At 29.0% G+C, this 22,084-nt stretch overlaps 2 protein-coding genes across 3 annotated transcripts; one reads left to right on the plus strand and one right to left on the minus strand.

The window, feature by feature from the left end:
- Window positions 1–8,706: 8,706 nt before the first annotated feature.
- On the minus strand, window positions 8,707–9,165 carry LOC124937017 (pathogenesis-related protein PR-1-like). Its single transcript, XM_047477532.1, has one exon. It carries the CDS (start codon window positions 9,121–9,123, stop codon window positions 8,725–8,727), a length of 399 nt encoding a protein of 132 aa, XP_047333488.1. The 5' UTR covers window positions 9,124–9,165; the 3' UTR covers window positions 8,707–8,724.
- A 4,964-nt stretch (window positions 9,166–14,129) lies between these two features.
- LOC124936282 (ADP-ribosylation factor 1-like) lies at window positions 14,130–18,763 on the plus strand. 2 transcript variants are annotated; one of them, XM_047476767.1, is made up of 9 exons: window positions 14,131–14,316; window positions 14,408–14,589; window positions 14,696–14,734; window positions 14,884–14,946; window positions 15,831–15,849; window positions 16,347–16,458; window positions 17,189–17,236; window positions 18,203–18,333; window positions 18,427–18,763. In XM_047476767.1, exons 2-9 carry the CDS (start codon window positions 14,487–14,489, stop codon window positions 18,458–18,460), a joined length of 549 nt encoding a protein of 182 aa, XP_047332723.1. In that variant the 5' UTR covers window positions 14,131–14,316; window positions 14,408–14,486; the 3' UTR covers window positions 18,461–18,763. The 2 variants fall into 2 exon arrangements, with proteins under 2 accessions (XP_047332724.1, XP_047332723.1); XM_047476768.1 differs by having other exon boundaries at window positions 14,130–14,589.
- Window positions 18,764–22,084: the final 3,321 nt, after the last annotated feature.

Genomic DNA, 22,084 nt, shown 5'->3' on the forward strand with positions numbered 1-22,084 from the left:
AATAAATTCAATCAGGCCTTTTGTCAAAATATTTTTTTATAAAAATATTTTCAAATCGTATTTTAGTTTTTTCAGATTTTCTAAAAATATTTTTGGGTTTTTAGTTAAAAAACAATAAAAAGTTATAAACCTAAAATAAACAAGCCCTTAGACAGGTGTTCAGGTCTCGAATCGGGGTCAACGGATATGGGCAGGTGTTTAGGTCTCGAATCGGGGTCAACGGATATGGGCACCCGATGAACGCGTAGAAGAGATTATTGGTCACGCGTGATGCTTCCTCGATCGAGAACCGTGTCGGGCTAGTTTTCTCGATCGAAAATCAGGCCAAACTAAAATTCTCGGTATGATGTCAAAATTTCTTGGTCAAATGTAGGGGATGTCTGATTTTCTTGGTAAAAAACCAGACCCAGGCTAGAATCCTCGGTCGGATGCTAAATTCTTCGATTAAACCTCAAGAACATTAAATTATGATGATTTGCTAGGAGCTTCATCATTCGATTTGAAGCTATGCGAAGCTTCATCTACTCCCAAAGATCATTTTGAATATCATTTAGATCATTAGATGTATCAATCGATCGGGATGAGGTTCAATTTGATCCGAGCAGTTGTTGAGTAAAAACTGTGTTTTTTATTTTTTTTTAACTTAGATTTAACAATTAAAACTTACCAATAATATATATATATATATATATTAGGATCAAACAATAACAAAACATGATTGGAATTTAAGAACTTGATTTTACCAGATTTTAGAAATTTTTAGTTTTTAAACTAACATTTTAAAGTTAATTGGAATTAATCCAAAACTTCTCCTAACATTTTAAAAAAATGTTAGGAAGATTTTTAAATTGCAATTCTTGAGTTAGAATCCAATAACAAAAATCCGATTTTGAAAATTTTCAAAATCAAATTTAGGTGTTTTTTTATTTAGCTTGATTTGTTCAAATTGAATTTAGCAGAATGTTTTAAAATGATCTTAGGATCAGATTCAAATCAAGAAAATAGATAATCAAGTAGTATTTAAGATTAGTCGAACTAAAATGTAAAAAAGTCAATTAAATATGTATTTTGAATTATAATGTGAATTAAAGTTTACTGTGAATTGGAGAACACTCCTAAACTCTTTATGAAGTTTTAAGATGATTTAGAAATGAACCTTAGAGCCTTACATAAATTTTGGAAATTTTCAAAAGCTTGAAAAATTTTAATGGCGAATTCTATAAAGTTTGGATTGGAAGCTTGAAGTTGTGTTCCTTGGTTTCATTTTATTTGAGGAGGGTTATTTATTACTAACCAAGGTCGGTTGTCGGTTGGATGATCAAGTGGATCGAATTCGAGACAAAGGGTCATTAATGTCTTTTGTTTTGTATTTAGTCGTTCTCATCCAATTAGGGTATCATTGCACCTATGATTGTCGGCGAAATGATCACCATGTTTGGAGTGATAATTTCATCTTTTGAATCATTGGATTTTGTTGAGTATCGACTGAGTTCCATTTATAAAAAACAAAAAGTTTCGACAGATGTTCATCTTGTTCGTCGCGAGGAAGAAAGGCAAGCCGTGATTTTTAAAGTCCTCGTTTCCAGCCAAAGCGTGAATGCGCGTCTAAGTGCAACGTTCTGTCTTCGTCTGTTGGAGTTTGGGCGCTCCTTTTGCGTCTAGGATAATGTTGTTGAGGCGCGCGTTAGTTGAGATGGTGTTGTGCATAAACGCTTAACTTCAATTACCGCAAGTGATGTGTTCCTCTGATGTCCGTTGAATGAAGCATGTGCGTTCATCCGATGGTTGTGTGGTCTATTGCAGTCGATTCTTTTATTTTCGGATGTACTGGATCACGACCCTTTTCTAGCCTTGAAACTTGTTTGAAATTGATTTTTCTTCACTCCTTTTGACTTTAATTTCAACCTATAAAATACACAAAAATATTTAAATAGACACAAATATTTATTTTATTTTATTTTGTATATTTTTGAGGCATTATAAATAATTAGTTTGGGATTTAAATTGATACAATGTTGATCTCAAATTATTAATTTAATTTATTTAAGTATTTTTAATTAATTTATAATGCCCCAAAAATATACAAAATAAAATAAAATAAATATTTATGTCTATTTAAATAATTGTTTTAATTTGGTCTTAATTTTGATTATTTTAAATCTATTTATTTAAAATAATTATTTAATATTTAAAAATTGGAAAAGTAAAATATTAGTGCTTACCGTTACATTTATAAAATATCTTTTAATATTTTTAACAATAAATTATGCACATGTTTTATTATTTAGAATAATATAAAATTTTGAAACTCATTTATTTTGTAATATGATTTGCAACATTGCAAAATTTATAATATTATAACATATTTTTAAATATTTTTGCAAATATTTTTTAATTTTAAAATAAATTTGATTTATTAATTTTATTTAATATATTAAAATATAATTACAAATACATTATAATTATAATGAAAAAAAAATTAGGCATAATCCGGTTTATGTTATTTAAATAAGAAAACCAAATAACATTATTTCACTCCCCTCTTATCCATTAATTAATTAATTAATCAAAATACTAAAATAGAAAGAAAAATTATCTAGGTTGTCATGTAATTACTCTGTTCACTTACTTTTAACTTTTAAATTATTTTTTAAAACAAATATCTCCTCAAACTTTCAAAAATTGTCACCAATTATTTTTTTGTCAATTTTTTTAACGACTCTATTTAAAAGCCCGAAGTTTAAGGTAATTGGTGACCTTTTAAAAAATGTGAAGAGTAATTTGTTTTTAAAAATAATTCAAAGCATAAATATAAACGATTAAAATAATTGAAGCACTCTCCAGGTAATTTGTCATATTTTAAATTTTATTTTATTAATTTATTATTATATATTAATATCTTTAAAAAAATTATAAAAAAATCAAATTTCTCAAAATCATCACAAATATTACTTGTTTAATTAATTAAATTATTTAAATAATTAAATTATTTAAATAATTAATTATTTAAATAATTATTTAAGCAACTTGTAACCATACAATTTATTATCCAAACAAACCCAATAGTATAATCTACTTTCACAACTTCATTAAATGTTTGAGACCCCTCATATTAAGGTGATGTGATTGAACACATACTAAAAGAAAAGAAAACAAGTCATGCATACTCCATTACATAACCTAAAATGTTTGAGTCTCCTCATCAAAGTGATGTGATTGAACACATCCTAATACAAAGAAAAATAAGTCATGCATAAATCAATAAATAACCTAACATGGCCAAATTGAACAAAAAAAAATATATATAATACACCATATTAACATACAAAATAATAATAGACCATATTAACATATCCCATGAACAAGAAAATACATAAAATTATCAACTAGAATTGAAACTACTAAACAACATTTTACCTAAACCAAACAATGTAAAAAATAATATTATAAAAAAAAGTAACAACATGCACTCTCCACATTTAACATAGTAGTGAGATTGACTAGAATTAATCAAAGGTGCTTATAACATTAAACCAATGGCATTCAAATAAGTGTAACATAATTTATAAAACATTTCAACCTAGTATTGAATAAAGTAGTCATCAATTAAATGATTCTCAATTAAGTTAAAGTATAAAAACTCATTCAAATAATTATACACAAATTCAAACAAATAATTTCCTGTTGATTGAATCATACTCAATTATGTAACATTCATTGATTAGTCATACCAAATTTATTATCCATGACCCATCTTCATCATCACATAAAAACAAGTTTTAAATGTTTAAATGCAATAAGTTCTTATACATTCAACTTCACATTCTCAATCATTTCTTCATTTAAACTGTACTAATAATGCATAATTTTAAATGTTTTAACTATAATTATAAACAATTATCAAATCATGTAAAATATTGATAACTAATAAAAAAGAACTTGTTCATGTTTACATCTTCAACTAAAAATAAAATATTTTGCTTATAATATTATGTGCTGATTTAAACAAGCATTACTAAGGTGGAATCAATACAATACAAGAATTATATATTTTTTTATTGGGTGACTAATTGGCTATATATCTTTTCTAATTCACTTATTTATACCTAAAATTTTGGTCTTGAATAAGCAAAGTACAAATGAGTATTCCAATCTCAGTTATGTAACATCTTATCTACAAATTCAGAATAAAAATTAACACAGTTAAATTAGCAACATCATAATATAATAAAAAAAAGGTATTATTTATTAAAGAACAGTTGGACCCTTCACTCTAAATCTGGAAGGTAGGTTAACTTAGGATACTAGTACTTTAACATCATATATAATAATAAATATATAACAGAACAAACTAATTTGGTTTCTATATATATATATATATATATATATATATATATATAATAATAATAATAATAATAATAATAATAAATATATAACAGAACAAACTAATTTATTTTCTATATATTGCTGTAGGTATGCTGTAGAAGTTAGACTTATAATGCACTATGCAGATTAATTTCCAATGCTAGCTCTTGATAGAATTTTGCATGTCATTTAAACAAGATTAACACCATTCTAGAACATATTTCTGCCTATTCTCTTTATAAATCACATTATTTCTAATTACAATCTATTTAAGTTAGAAAAACTTTATACATTTTGAACTATCAAAGTATTTTCCTATATAGTTATGCCAAAATCTTGCTCCTACCCATTCGCTCGTTTTTTGAGGTGAATAGTAAAGGAGTCGAAGGAAAAAAAAAATAAGACTGGAAAATTTTGAAAATATGTTTTTGGTTCATAGACTACACTCGGTTTTCTTGGTTAGAAACCGAGAAAGAAATTTGCGTAGAGGTACGTGTGAAAAGATTCTTCGTCGGTTCGGTATATGGGTACATTTTAAAAGAATTGGAATGTCATTTTCTCCGTGCTCGTCCGCTGAAGATAGTTTACTTTAGATATGTGGCCATTCAAATATGACATTTGCATTCTTAATTATTTTTTAATTTTTATGGTTTTTATGATTTTTATGTTGAAAAAATGTTAAATTGGTAGGGAAAGAGTAACTTGAAGTGAGGTGGATGAATAATATCATCTTCAAATGTCTTCTTCGTCTATTCGTGAGGTTCTACCGAGATTTTAGAAAGGGCTTGACTTAAGGAATTATTTCGTGTTATCTATGATTAAAATTCTAAAATAAATTATTCAAATTATTTTAATGGTAAATCTAGTTTTCTAGATAAGCTCCAAATACTAATAATAAAATAGGAATGTAATTAATGAACATATATTATGAGCACATTTAACATAATCATGGAACCAAATAAGACACAATTGGAATTATTTTAAATTATTAATTCAACAAATTAATCCAACTTTCATTCATTAATTTTAAAGTGTTCATCTCAAACAATCAACTCAAATAACACTATAGACGTGACAATTATCTATTTCAAATGGCTTAATAATTAACACCAATCACAAACCATTATAAAATCCCATACCAAAATATGCAGCACAAGGAAATTATGAAATGATTTATTAATTATAAGTTGAATACATCATCAATAAAATCTAAAATAAACTCAAGAATTAAAGATCCCAAATATTAGGCTCAAGTTCTCATGAACTCAAGTCCACTTGAATATGAAGCATCTTACTAAGTGTAACATATTCATGTCAATGTGGACATCTCTCTCAATCTGAGATTTTACTATCTTTGAGAGTTTTAATTCATGATTGGTCTTATTAATCTTCACATTGATTTCTTCGTTATTCAATTCATTAGACATTCAAATCATTTCAAGCGTTTGGATTTCTCAATCTCCAACCAAACAAATCTTTTTTACTTAAATAGACGGGATGTCCTTTTTTTGTTAGCGATAGTTCATTAATGACTTATATCTCAAATTAAAACTTCTCGTATATTATGAAATTGCAATGCTAGATAAGTCAACTTAATATTTTAAACATGATAATTAACTTTTTAATTAAGTTGGTCAAATTGTGACAATATTATTAATTAGTATATATGTTTAATAAAATAATAACTAGTTGGCATGTTATTAACTTAGATTTAATATTGAATAATACAATTCATGTGATTGAAAAAGATTATGTCATACTAATTATGATCCAACACAATTCATTCTTGTTGTTTGCTATTATATCCTTTTATTTTTATATAGATAATATTCATGATATGCACAAATTAATAATTGAAAGTTATTTCAATTTTTGACATATGTTAAACAGATTCTAGTACTATTTGGAGGATATGTTATATATATTTTCTTAATGGCACATAAAATGCAATTATAAATTGTTGATTATATAAAAAACAACATTTGCTTGAAAAAAAAAACATTTAGATTAAGGGTGGCGTGTGATTAGAAAATATGTATTGTATATATATAATTATAATTATTAAGATGTGATATATAACATGTAAAACAAAATATAATAATCATATTATTTTGACCCCAAACTTGATGTCTAGTAAAAAGAAATTGATATGATAAAATAAAATGAAAGTGTTATATAAGAAAAGAATAAAGAAGACAATACATGTTTAATTTCCTTTTGCTGGAAAAGGAAACTAAGTTTCAATATTTATCTTCTTGTTTGAGTTTTGAAATATTTAAGGAAATAAAGAAAAAATCAAAATTCATAATGTCTCTGAAATGTATGATTTTGTTATTCCTTGTGGTATCAATCTTGCATGCATTAAATTTTGTTTTTTATGCTAATATATTAGTATTAGATATTATAAAATAAATGTATAATAGGTATAATAATCATTATATATTTAATTATTTTAAATATTTCCTTTTATATGATTTTGTTTCAAATAGCTCATTAATTATATATATATATATATATATATAATTTTGTATAAAATTATTTTTTATACATTTATTTTTGTTCAAAATAGTTAAACTCTTACCAACAGTATAAAATGAACCGTATAAAATGAAGAACATTCTCAAAGTATGAAAATTTCTTATTCATCGAAATTTTAACCTTCTTAATAACTAATTTAAAACTATCGATCACCTAAGATTCCAACTATATTGTGTTATCATATTTTGACTAATAAATTCATTTCGTCTTGAAATCAAATTACATTCATTCTCATTAAGGGAATATTCGTCCTTTTGGTATAAATTTTGTCTAGCCAACCGATTCAAACATATAACAGGTTTTGTATTACGGTATCATATTTTATATTTCGTAAGTTCTATCATATTATTTATATTTTAACTACATGACTATCAGACATCTTTCTCTCCTTCAACATCAATATTCTTTATTTTTTAGAAATGATTATGAAGACACAATTTCTAATATGAAGGAGACGAATAAGTAACAATCTCGTCGTCACCTTAGTATGCAATGTCATTGTTGAAAATGGAACCAAAACATATATATCGTCGTTTGAGAATGAAGTTGAATAAGTTATCTCATGACGAATGTGAAAGTCTTGCCCGCGGTAGGACTTAGAAAAATAAAAAATGGATATAACATGTATAAGAATTTGTATATATTTTTAACACAAATTAATGGTCTTATAATATTTTAAATTATTTTATCTATTTATGGTATAAATTCGAACAAAAATAAATGTGTAAAAAACAATTTCAAACAAAAATAAATATAAAATGAACAATTTCAAATAAAAATATATAATGAATAATTTAAAATAAGATCATATATAGGGATATATTTCAAACTTAGTTAGATTTATAGAGATTATTATACCTATTAATCTTAAAATAAATATACTTTGAATATATATATATATATATATATATATATATATATATATATATATATATATATATATATATATATATATATATATATATATATATATATATATATATATATATATATATATATATATATATATTAAATAAGTCAATACCCACAAAAAAAAAAATTATTGTTCATATATAATCCTTAAAATTTCAACTCAAAATCATTAATAATTTTATATTGATCTAAATTTAGAATAAAAATATTAAAAAAATTGAACAACTCTAACACGTTTTTATGCCTCCATACAAAATTATACTTTTTCTATATCAATCTTAAAAAAAGAACATTAATATAATATTATATATATAATAGGTTTCTTCTTCAAATGACATATACAAATTAATATATATAAGCATAAGATAAGATGACTAAAAGATAGTCAACAAGAAAATTTGAAATGAAAACGTTGTATAGGATTTAATAAAGTTAATATAAGCATAAAATAAGATGACTAAAACAAAACATAGTCAATATAATTTAATTTAAACAATATAGATGACTTCTTATATCTTTTTTTTCTTTTAGGAAGAAAGTTATGTATCTAATAATAGACTCCGGTTGTGCTTGTGATATCACATTAAAAATAATGTAATCTAATAATCTAACAACATTCTCTTATAAAATATTTTTTTTTATCAAAATAAATTTATAATCCTTTTATTAAACAAAATGTATATTTCTCAATTTTATAATATGAAACAATGATGGATTTAAATCCTACTCTTATATATATAGGAATCATAGTTGCTCCAAAAATACTCCAATTACAATTTAAGTTGGTTGTTCAATTGAGAAATGTTGATCAATCTCAAACATTCAACACTAGAAATTATGATTAAAGAAACACAATTGCTAGATTTGTTCATTCATTGACATTGTTAAAGTTGGTTTTATATAAAAGTTTCAATAAGGTCGCTTTCCCATGTAGTTACCGGGAGGATCATAATTACAAGTCATGAAAATACCCTTGCCATGAAGACACACCACTCGGGCACACCCAATTCGTTCGGTATTCTTCCAAACAATTTGAGTATAGTGCCCGCATTCTTTTCCTTCTGTACATGTATCCGTGGTGTGGTTATAGTCATTCCTTTCATCGACCCACATCACAGCCGCTTGAACAGGTTTCCAACTCGTCCCACTTCCCCAAAAGATATTCTCGCCATAAGGGCCATGAGAATGGACTAAGGCACAATCTTCTTTCCTTTTTCTAGCGTACCTTTGCGCATATTGCCTTAGCTTTACATCCCATTTTAGTGGGGGCAAATCATGAATCGCCCTAGCATCGTTTTGTGGTGCCATGAATTGGGAGGCATATTTAGGTACTAAATGACCGTTGATTATAACTTTTTCGCCACCGGCGTTGACGTTATAGATGAGGAAGAGGAGTTGGAGAAGGAAAAAGCCGATTGCACCACGACAACATAATAAAGTCATCGGATTCATTTCGGCTAATGGATTTAACCTTCCTATCTCCCTCTTTCCCTCTAGAACATTGTTGTTTTGTTAAAGTGCAAAGATCTTTTATAATTGACTTGTGTGACCGTTAAGGAAGGAAAACCATGTATTTCATGTATTTTTAGTAAGGCTTATTTGTCATTTGTTGTGGTGGTGAGGATGTTATTTAGGATGGGTCAAATTTGCAAGCACTTTTTAAGATAATTAAAGGGTGTTGGGTTGGTTTTGTTGATCAATAGTCAAATGATAATAATAGGTAAAATCAGTTGTAATATCGATTTATTTCGTGATAATGGAGGCTAGAAGGATCATATTTATTTTAGGGAAAAAAATATCTCATTGAACTTAAAAAATAATATATTTTTATTAGAAAAAAATATAGAATTGTTAAATTTATTATTGAATGGGTTTCTTTAATAATTTATTTTTGTAATGCAAAATAGGAACTCTTTAGTTTCTTAGCTTTGTTTTATTTTATATTTTTGTTTAGTTACTCCTGGCATCATTGAATGTAAAATATATTCTCAATAGATAATTATTTGATAATACAATTATTTTTCTTTAACGAACATATAATCTAATTGATTACTATAAATTGGGTTCAATTTTCATTGTAGTGAGCTATTACTTTTTAGGAATTACACTTATGTATTTTTTTAATAATTTATTAGAAATTTGGGAATATACTTTCGACGCGAAATTAACAATTAACTTTGAGTTGTCAGATCAACTACCAAAACCTTGTATTTCAAAGTCATTCACGATGAATTTTGAAATAGAACCCGTCATCGTACGTAATCACAAGAATTGCGTCGGAATCACGATCGTAGGCACGTCTGACACGTTCGGCACAATCGGCACGATCATCAAGATCGACACGTTTGACACAGTCGGTACGGTCGCGCGAAATTCAGTTGTTTGATTTGGTTGTAGGTTACGGGAAACGTCGTCGGAGTCACGATCGTCGACACGATCGACACGTCTGGCACGTTCATATAGAAATTGTTCGCCTGTGTCGCGAATCTTGGATCGGGGAATCTTGGGTTGTTTGAGAACATGTAGATTGGGTCGTGAACTGCTTGTATCGCGAAATAAAGGTCGGAAAACGTTCTCGATCGTCGATCCTCTCGGTCGCTCGGTCATTGATTTGTTCGGTCGTTAGGTCGTCGATTCTCTCGGTCGCTCGATCGTCAATTCTCTCGGTCACTCGGTTGTTGGGTTGTGGTAATATACGGTCGTGATAAAGTTTCTCTCGACCGATAGGGTTGTTCTCGGTCATCAATTGTTTTCGGTCATCAGGTCGTTGGGTTGTGAAACATGGTCACTAGCTCGCTAGTCTACGGTCATTCTTGGTCGTAGGTTATTCTCGGTTGTAAGTAATTGGGTTTAGTTGAGTTGTATGCATTCTTGATTTCCTGTATTATCTAGTTCTTCTACTAAGATGGGAAAAAAATATGAATAAGGCAAAAGAATTGCATACTTAGTGGAAATCGATTCAAGCAAGAAAACAATAGATGAAATAGAAAAAAAAACAGATCTCTAAGAAAACGAAAATGCAAAAATAGAGCTCTCAAAAGATTGAGAAAAAAGTGCAGAATAAAACTGAAAGTTTAAAGTCTGAAATAAAAAAGATGAAATATGGAAGGTTAGATACAACGAAGACAAATCTCTACAAACTCAAGAATCAAATTACGAAATTGTTGTTCGAAGCAAAGAAATGAGAGATTGTGTTTAGTAAGGAAAAAACACAACAAACTACTATACAACTCAATATCACTATCTTTAGAATTGTAACTTACTAAAAATGAGGAATACAAGAAGATAGTTAGTTGGTCTATAGAAACAATGAGGGAGCTTATGAAGTGCCTAAAAACCAAGAACTGCACTATCAAAAGTAATTACAACTGAAAAGTTAATGAAGTTTGGAAGAAAAAAGCAGGATAGAAAGTTGAAGATGAGGATAAATATAAAGGAAAAATTTATTTGAAAGATTTTAAACCAAAAATTGAGATTCTTAAATTCTCTTCTGAGTTTAAATTACCTGCTGAAGTGGAAGAAAAATCCATTAAAGATTAAAAAAATATAGTTGTTGGGAACTACATAGATATGAATCATGTATCTTTCCCAGTCACTAAGGATGTTTGCTAAAACAATGAGAGCATATGGGACTAAAAAATTTATAAGCAAATATCCATGATCTCTATTTCTTGAAATTCAAGTAGTCATAAATTTGGAAAATATTCTAAAGCTGGGACATATATGTTGTGTCAAACTGTATGAAGCTAAAAAAATGGTCCGAAAATATGAACCTACCCAGCAAACCAAATAAAATAACTCAAATTTGGTTCAAACTAAGGAACATTCCAGCTCATATGTATAATATAGAAACACTTTGTCATTTCACTAGTCTCTTGGGAAACCATTGTATATGGATCCAATAATGGAGGAAAACATCCTAGAATCAATTTATCAGCAAAGATGACAGTAGTTGACAAAAGAGTCAAACCCACGGACATTGATTAAGTATGAATGAAGGCCATACAAATGTGCGTTCTGCGATAATTTTGAACATTCAAGTAATAAATGTGCAAAAAAAAAATTGATTAACAACAGAAAAAACTAAAAGTTCATGAGCAGAATGAGAAAGCTAAAACTGAATAATTATGAATTTAAAATGAGAAAACTAAAGATGGAGATGCATATGATGAGAAGATGATGAGAATGATGAATAATCAAAGGAAAAGAAAGATAAAGAATTAGAGAAATAAGAAGATGAAGAATTAGAAGATGAAAAGGAAGAAAACCAGAGGATGAAAAATGGAAGAATCAGAGAATGAAAGTAAATGAAAATCAGAAAAGGAAGTGATAAGAATATATAATGGAGAAAAATGAAGAGGAATTTATGAAAGTAGACCGAAGTAAATCAGACAAAAATAAAACAAAGGAATGTGAAATTCATAAAATACTGAAACATAATTCATTTTATCATATTAGTGCAAATTCAATGAAAGGAGGTCAATGCTCACAAACAATCATCATCAAATGCAACCATTTCATCACCAATAATAAAACCTAGAGCCAGGGGCGGAGCTAGAATGAAAAATTACCCGGGGCTGACTCTAACTTGCATCTCAGATGTAACTTTATATGCTCCGTTTTTTTCCAATAAAATTTCCACGATTATTAGAAGATGGAGACTCGTCATGCCCTCTCAATGCACACGCTTGCAAAGTGAGTCACCGAGTGCTTTCAATAGTTGTTGTAAGCCGTAATCTGTTATTTTGTTTTTCATCTAAAGATTATGCATTAAGTACTTTGTCAATATGACAAGGATATTCATTAGATTATCAAGATATTCAACTGCCATATTATGTGGTGAAATATTACATCATATATGCATAACAAAAGAGCATTTATCCCCATCATTAACTCGCTTTCAATATTTGAATCCATCTATTGTAAATGTAGGTTTTTGGGGTTGCTTATGTTCAAACAAAAAACATGGGAAACAAAAAGCAGCATCTTTCATAGGAGAGTATTCTAACCAAGTAAATTTCTTAAACCAATGACTTTGGAACCGTCGATTTTGATTTCCAAATTTGGTCGGCGAGTACTCATCCTTAATAAGTTGATATGACACCATCTTGATATAAGCTCGTCTAATTTCATCCCTTTGATTAAAAGGATATTTCCATATCGGAATACGTAATGCTGGATCAAGTTTAAGAAAATTTACATTAACATCAATTATAGGAGATTTGTTAGGTTCTTGAGTAGGAATATCAAATTCTTTATTTAAATATCGAATCAAACTAATGTAACTATTTTAACTTGTTTATTAATATTAATTTATATTTTTTTATAAATTTTTGAAATAGTCTAAAATTAAGAAATATAAAACACTATTATTATTTTAATTTTTATATTTTACCCTTATAAATAATTTGTATTATTAATTATATTGAAATATCACAGTTCAGTTATATAAGCAACTGGGCTAAGAGTCACATGTCAAATACATATATAAAATATTTTATTTTAAGATTTTAATTTAGGTGGGGCTGGAGCCCACCCTAGCCCATGCATGGCTCCGCCCCTGCCTAGAGCCAAACAAGTGATTAGGCAAAATGGTTGGGCTGCGAGAGCATCAGATTGAGATTCAAAAATAGAGGTAATGATGTTGGCTAAATTGAACAAATTGTAAGTATTATGATTTGTAAGTTTTAGTTGTCTGTTTCTGTAATTTCTATTTTTATTTGTTTCTAACTTTGATAATTGATCATATTCTTCAATTTTTGGGTTCTTAATAAAATGACGTTATATTAAAAAAAAAAAAAAAAAGTCATTCATAGGTGAATAACACTAAATCAAAGTATTATAAATTCACATGTTTATTTTTGTTAAATAGAAATCTTCCAAGGACTATTTATTTAGGAAATATATCCTATAAGCACTTAATTATACTATTACCATCAATGGACATGAATTAAGAAATACAATTCAATTCAACAAAATAAATAAAAGACAAAATACCCAAAAAAAAAAATTTAAAAATTTGCCTCAAACTTCTCAAATGAACTTGTTTGAATATGAATTTATTTGCAAACCTTTACATGGAAGGTGATGAAGATCAAACTTTTCTTTTATATCAAAAAGAGAATAAAGATCAACTTTTTCTTGCTTTACTTTCTTTATAAAGATTATAGAAGAACTATTTATTGTGTGCCGTTCTTTAAAGATTAGTTTTTTTTTTTCAAGAAGTTGAGGGATTTTATTAATTGAAAAACAATGTAAAAGGGCCATTGATGAATCTTAGAATAGTACAGAGACCTCTAAAATAGTTTGACCGAAACTTTTCCACTCTCTGGGAGAGAGAGAGCATAGAGCAGACAGCGGGCGCGAGATGCCGTGAGCTCGTAGTTTTCCTTGCAGATTTGGGTCCAAGCGCAGTCTTGTTTGGTTTTGAGATTTTCTTTAGTATTCTTCAGTAAGACTGAAACTTACTTCTCTCGTACAGAACCTTCCTCTCCCTTCTCGGTACATAGCTCAATTTTTACAGTTTTGGGATCTCCTTAAGGCTTCCCGTATAGGCAATGTTTATGATTGAAAACCCATTAATTCTTTGCAGGGAGATTCTGGGTTCTGTTTCTTGGATTCGATCTGGGTGAATTGGTACTGCCATTCCATCTGTATAGCGATAAAGGAAAATGGGGATTATGTTTACTAAGTTGTTTTCTTCTTTGTTTGGTAATAAAGAAGCTAGGATCCTGGTTTTGGGTCTTGACAATGCTGGGAAAACCACGATCCTTTGTATGATTCTTTTATCCTTCCTTCATAGTTTGCTAATTTTGGTTGTTTATAAGGCTGATTCTCTTCCATGTGTGATAATTGACTGCTTTCATTTGATCTTTTGCAGATCGGCTTCAGATGGGTGAAGTTGTGTCCACAATTCCAAGTTAGTAGTCTGTCTGCTCTGAGATCTTTTCCTTTCTTTCAATTAGCTGCTAAAACGAATTGGATATGTTTTCATGTTTACTAGTAATTGATAACTTCTTGGATGCAAATTAATATATGACTTGATTCCTGTGAACATGTATTCTTCAGCTATTGGGTTTAATGTGGAGACGGTGCAGTATAACAACATAAAGTTTCAAGTATGGGATCTTGGTAAGTTACCTGATTACTTTAAAGCTATGATTGGGTACTCGAAATTGGAATTGGATATAATTCAAATCTATGATTGAGAAAATCACTAGAATTGTAATTAATTCAAATGAGTGAAGAAGGGAATAAAATGTATAGGTTTGAATTGTATTGGAATTTGATTTTTTTTCATACTCTAAAACAACCAGCGGGATTGGAGTTGGACCCAATTCCAATTCCAATTCTAGTTCCAGTTCCAGTTCCGCCTCAAACCAAACATAGCCATTAAATGTATTTGCGTGCATGCTAATATTCTTCAAAATAAGGTGCTTACTAGGTTTTTGGCATCGTCTATGATGTTTATGGCTCATGTATCTCCTAATAGCTTGATATTTGTCAAGGTGGATTTGGGTATGACTTGTGTATCTCTTAAGCGGCATGATATTCGTGTAGATGGAGATCGTTAGAAATACACATAGAACTAGGGTTTATTATTAGTGTGCTAGAGTAGAGGTATTTTAGTGTTTGTGACTTGATGTCCTCCTTAAATAGAGACATTGTAGTCCAACCGTTATTCCCTGAAAATCAATAGAATGTGTGAACTCCCAAGCACATACTCATTATTGGCTGAGTCGCGTTAAATCATGTGTTTATTAATTTATCCAATTTTTTATCGTTTTAGATTAGTGTTGGTGTGATTTTTCAATAATCTCATTACCTTTGTGGATTCTTAGCATTTGTTTCAATGGCTTTCTGTAAATGGGGTTAGCAAAAGTTGTCAACCTTGTCTAGTGACCTCATTTTGTTCTTTAAACAAACTATGGAATTGAATGATCTATGTTTGGTCATTTTTGTATGATATTTGTCTTCTTCAAAGTAATAAGGAACATATCTGTTTTTGTTCACAGGTGGTCAAACAAGTATCAGGTAACTTCTTCCCTTAAATCTTCCATGTTTTATTTATATTTGTACTATTTTTTATTTACAAGTTAATGGATCAATGAAATTCCTAACAAAGTTGTCTGTTTATTTTCTTTAAATTCAAGAATCTTGATTTGCATCGGACTTTAGGATTTCCCCTGATCTAGAGGCCTATTGAAAATTAGTGGTATTTGGGAATAAATTGGACATTTTACTTCTCAATGACTTTTGGTTGAAGATAAGTCTCAAGTCTTGTCACATAATTCTTTTCACAGAGAATATGCTGTTGGCAGATTAACCTGGTCTGGAGGGATATTTTGATTTTATTTTAAAAACTGGTCATTTTTATAAAAGGGGGTGTTGAGAAAATGACAAAAACGAACACGTCGAACAGGAAAGCAAAGAAACAGTCGGGCCTCAATGCTGCCTAATCTTATTTAAGTGATATTTTCACTACATTAAATTTACTAAACTGTCTTTGCATGATCTTTTTGGTCCCTTAGGCCATATTGGAGGTGTTACTTTCCTAACACTCAAGCAATCATCTATGTCATTGATTCAAGTGACACTGATAGGCTTGTAATTGCTAAGGAGGAATTTCACGCAATCTTGGAGGTACTCTTATAATATATTTTTTTTGAAATGTTTAAGTTTGTGTTTATAAATTTGTCAAAGCCGACTTTAGCTAGTACAACGTATATATCAACTCAACCATCCAGCCACACTAAATTACTTTTACTTATAATATTAGTGTTGTTATTGGTTTGCCTTTTTCAAGTTTATACAGGTTAATTGATTACATTTCAGAATCTATTTAGATCATTTAGCTTTATGTAGAAACTCATATATTTTAGAGTAGAAATGGGTGAGAATCAGAAGAAACATAGCCATTTCTAGATGGGAAAATCAGATTTCATTAATTTCATCATTCAATAACTTCGACACTTAACTGTCATTCTATTTATAATTCTATTCTCTAACAAACTCTAATTGAGAATCACTTTAATCAAGAAATGGACTCTCAAACCTGTAGGTGATGGGCCTTAGTGAAGCACCAATACACATAAGAAAGGGTCTTCAATTTTGTGGGATAAGGGTCCCAATGATACCGGGCCTCCGTTTTGTGCTTCCTGTCATGCTATCTTTTACTTTATGAACTTTAACTGTTGATGTAGAATTTTCTTCCTCAAATTTTTATTTTTTTTAAACGCCAATTGATTAGGAAAATGGCCTAAAAAACTATCTGCTGCCAAAATCCCGCAGGCTACATTTGTTCCATCAAAACTCAAAAATGTGTTTGCCAAGCATGTGTTGTTTCTTATTTAAGATGTTATTCTTTTTCCAGGAAGAAGAGCTAAAAGGAGCAGTTACTCTAATCTTTGCTAACAAGCAGGTATGTGTTTCATCTGTTATTGTTTTGAGGGAATTCCAATTTGTTGACAATTATTTTCATACTTACTAAATATAATAAGAAGATATCTAAGGAAACTATTCATAGCTGATGTTGGTCTAAGTTACATGTACTTAGAATCTCCTTTACCCTTAGTTCTTTACAATAGTATGATAAATTTGGACACTTATTATTTTTTTTTTTTGCAATGGGTTGTTGTGTTAGCCTACCTGCAAGCTAGCCCGAGCACCCTGGCTAAAAAATTGGACACTGTTCCTCTCAATTTATATACATTAAAAATATTAAAAATATCAAAGGCTATGTGCTTTATTTGGTTAAGTGTGTTTACGGGCTATGTGCTTAACCCGCGGGGATTAGTCGCACTCCAAAGGAAAAGCGAAACTCAGCATTTAAAAAAAAAAAAAATATATCAGAGGCTATGTTTGGATGAGTAAAATTGGAATTAGAATTTCAATTTTAATTCTAAAAATTGGCATTGAATTACAATTCAATTCCTATGTTAAGAGAAATTATTTATTAATTAATTGTACTCTTAAGGGATTTGTTTGATTTTTTTTTCCATTTAATCTTTTGCTTTTCCCCTTTGACTGCCTATAAGCATCTAATTGCTACAAACTCATTTCAGTTAATTAACAAATAGTTGAAAGAGTGGCCTTTATACATTTGAATTCCATCAGAATTCTTATTTGAATTCCTCTTTTTAAGTACTTAAATAACAACAAAATGGGAATTGGACCCCCAATTCCTTCCAATTCCAATTCAACTTTAACTTAACTTAGCCTAATGCATTTTTTATGATTGCGGTTTGGGCTTTCTATGGTGAATGAGGAGTTTTGTGTTGATCTTCGCTGCATTGCTGTCAGTTTTGATGCTCTTTTGTGATTCATATTCTCCAAAGTATATAATATTGCTTTATCATTTAGTGGTTCATAATTGTCTTGTTTGCAGGATCTTCCTGGTGCACTAGATGATGCGGCAATCACAGAGGCCTTGGAGTTGCATAAAATAAAAACTCGACAATGGGCTATCTTTAAAACTTCTGCTACAAAAGGAGAGGGTTTATTTGAGGGCATGGACTGGTAATATACAGCAATTACTTGTTCTTTTTTTCTTTTACTTTTTCATTTTGTGTTTCATCTCCGAAGTAGTACTGAAAGTCGTTATGCTTGTAGGTTGAGCAATACACTCAAAGCTGGAGGTGGTTAACTGTTATGTGAAGGAAGGAAAGATCTTTCTTGCTTTGCACGACGAATTCACAGGTAAAATACATTAGCTGCTGGTTCATATAAAATCCAAGATGAGAGTCGTTCATAGTATGCATCAACAACTAGTTCATTCAATCTTTTTTGTGTGCTTTTCCAACACATTAGAATGATTAAGGTGTTTAACTCGTTCACAGATTTAATAGACTTGTACTTGATTTTGTGGTTTGGTGAACCTATCTTTTTTGTACATTCGATTGGATTAAGCTTTTGCATGATATAGATGATACAATGATGATTGTGGCTCGTTTTAGTACTCTACTTCAAGAATATGCCTGCGATTCCAAATTTCAACTACTTGTTCATCCTTTCTTTGATATATTGGAGACCAAAAACTCAAATTGGGGATTTAATTTTGCACACAAAATTCAAAGCATACCTTTGTGAGTTGCTATTGTTGTTACTACTACCTATTTGGAAGCACTTTTTGCTTTGAATCACAAAACAATTTCTAAATTTGAGTCAAACTAAGTTCGGATATACTATATTTCCAAATGCCATCTCATCTCAAACTCCACCGTAACTTTGTTGAACCTGCTAACCTTTTCGGCGTGTTTATTTTAAGTTGCAACTTTTATATTTGTTTGTTATATATAAATAGTAAGTTCCCATCCTAAAGTGTTTATTTCGTTATTTGGTAGTAGTGGGTCCTTTGCTTTTGTTATGTTTCCAATCCTAAAGTGACTTTTCCATCTCTTTCTCACACACTAAGAGGGAAGAGGACAAGACAAATATTTTCATGTTTTTAAATTGAAGACATGTAATTATTAACAAGGATGATTTGATGGCACTTTAAAAGAAAACATGCTTTGACAGCAATTCTTGTGATCATTATTTAGTGGCATTTGAAAGACAAAGAAGAGCACTATTTATGCTTATCTACTTTCAACATCAATATATGCCCCTTTGGACTAAAGGCTTGTTTGATTTAGATTATTAAGATGTCTTCTACATCATTGATACTTGTGGACAAATGGTAGGCAAATAACATAGGTTAGTCATCCATCTCTCTTTTTTTTTTAACAATAGATCTGGGGATGTTTGGGTATTTGGCCTCATAAACCTAAATGAAATGAGAATCAATAAAAACTTGAAAGCAATAATAAGAAGAATGAAATAGGACTGGAATGCAGTATGATTGGCGCCCTATAGAAGATGACTCTTTAACTATAGACTTTAATATAGTTTCCTTTAACAAACACAAGAAAACAAATTCCAGATTCGATCATCACAGAAATAAAAAAGAACTCCTCATAGATAAACTGCACTAGTTGCAGCATTTGTGAAGGTAATGCAGACATATTGCTATTTCAATTATAAGTTTACTACTTATATAGCTTGTAGGGTTTTGCTTGTCTTCCCCTCTTATTCGATAACTTATTCGCTGATATGGTCATCCAGTAGTCAACTTCAACCTTTGAGTGTGGTTTGAAGTGAGGAATTGGCTGGTTTGAATCATAAACTGGCAAGGAATTGGTGAGGAATCACGACTCAATTAACTAGCTTGACAGGTTCTTAGACATCAACTTTCAAGTGTGGTTTGACATGACTTATGGTTTGGCCAAGATTCTAACACACAAATATGTATGTGACAATCCAAGACGGAACAAAATTATGGTTAAAACATAAAACTTTCAATACGTTTAAAATTAGGTTATAATGGAGATTAGAAAAAATATCCAAAATTAGGTTATAACAGAGACAGAGATAAACGAAAGGACAATATACCCAAATAACAAATTTCATTGCTTATAAAAATGTCTATACCCTATTCACGAGTTATTTTGGACATAAAATAAAAATCGGGTTTGGGAATGTGTACTTCACTCCAAGGGAGGAGAAGTACCCATTGTCGTTCCAAAACAGTGTAAATCTGTTCTGTCACCAAATTTTAACACAACATTTGGACCTAAAATTGGAGTGAAAAGGCTTAGTGAAAAGAGGATGCTCAATGTGGTTTAAGACTCTTATTAAGCATCAAATAATATCCCAGTTTTGGTGTTTTTATTTGGGTTTTGTAGCTCATTAACAATAATATTCACAACAAATTTTGTCCTAAAATATGTCTTTTATTTTTCTTTTTATTCCGTGAAAAATTGATTTACTATTACTTTCAATAGCTTTATACAAAATTGTGTTGATAGTGTGGATTTACTTTTAAGAATTAAACAAAACTTACATCTCCAAGAGTAATGACTTCAAGCTTTCAAAAAACTTCATCTTTTAAAATTCCTCTTCTTTTAAAGCTCGTTTTATCTTAGGTTTTTTAAACAAAATCCTGCTTGATATTTAAAATATCCATATTTTTTCAATCTATAAATTAATTTTAAATAATTAAGTAAAGAATAATTTTGGTATTTTAATAGATAAAAAAAGAGTAATTAAATAGATAAATAAAGTTAGATTTTAAATAAAAATCTCTTAAAAATATTCATAAACCTAAAGATCAAACAAGACCTTAGAAATATTGATTTGTGCCTTCTCAGTTCTCTCCCATCCTCTAGTGTTTAATTCCAACCCAAGTCAATTTTTTTGTTTTTGTTTTCGTTTTGTTCTTGTTTATTAAGTTAGGCCTTGTTGGGCTAGCTAGACATAATTAGGTCCAAATAACTCCGGTCTCAACCCAATAGATTATTTAATTCATTTCAAATTAAAATTTGTTTCATTGGCCCAACTCTTTTTAAAATGTAGAGATATAAAAAAATACTGAATTAGAATTATAGAGGCACAGATATATAGGAAATGTCCTCCCTATTAATATTATCTTAAAATACCTTATTATTATTATTATTATATATTAATACATTTTAAAAAAATTTATAAAAAAAAAATTTCATTTCCTCAAAATTTCCAACCATAATAATTTTTTTAAATTCACAAATTCTCTTTTCTCTTTCTAAAAAATTATAAAAAAATTGAAAGCTTATTTCTTTATGTTCTTCTAAAGACTTTATTACATGCACCGATTATCTTCTCATTACTCAAATTTTAGTTGATATTATGTTTTATTCGGCTTAGCATCATGTTTAACAAAATTGGATTTTTTGACGTGAATTTTTATAATTTGAATAATACTCTCAACCATTGGTGAGTCGTTTCTTGCTCATACCTCTAATTGTGATTATTTCTAGAAAATGAGTTGAAATAATCATATTTTGATTTATTTTTAATATGTTTTCCAAAAAATAGTTACTAGAACTAGTATTTAATATGAAGACGCTGTTAGAGGTATCCTCAAATGATTTGTATGAATTTTTCACTATTTCAGACATGTATAGACGATCCATTATTATTTGACATAACCCTTTTCGGCATTATTTACTAACTCTCGACTAATTATAATAATTTTTACTGTCGCCTAAAATGTTTGGTAGATATTATTCTAACACTATTTAATTGGTTTGTTGGGTTTAGGGTTTAGGGTTTAAGATTTTTGTTGGACGTCTTATAATTTGTTGAATTTTTTTATCAAATATATCACCTTTAAAAATTATTAGTACAATTTGATATTTAAATGATTAATTGTTTATTTTAGATTATTATTTATTAATTAATTTATTTTTATATA

This window comes from Impatiens glandulifera, chromosome 4 (assembly GCF_907164915.1).
Source record: "Impatiens glandulifera chromosome 4, dImpGla2.1, whole genome shotgun sequence".
In the NCBI taxonomy this organism is placed as follows: Eukaryota; Viridiplantae; Streptophyta; class Magnoliopsida; order Ericales; family Balsaminaceae; genus Impatiens; species Impatiens glandulifera.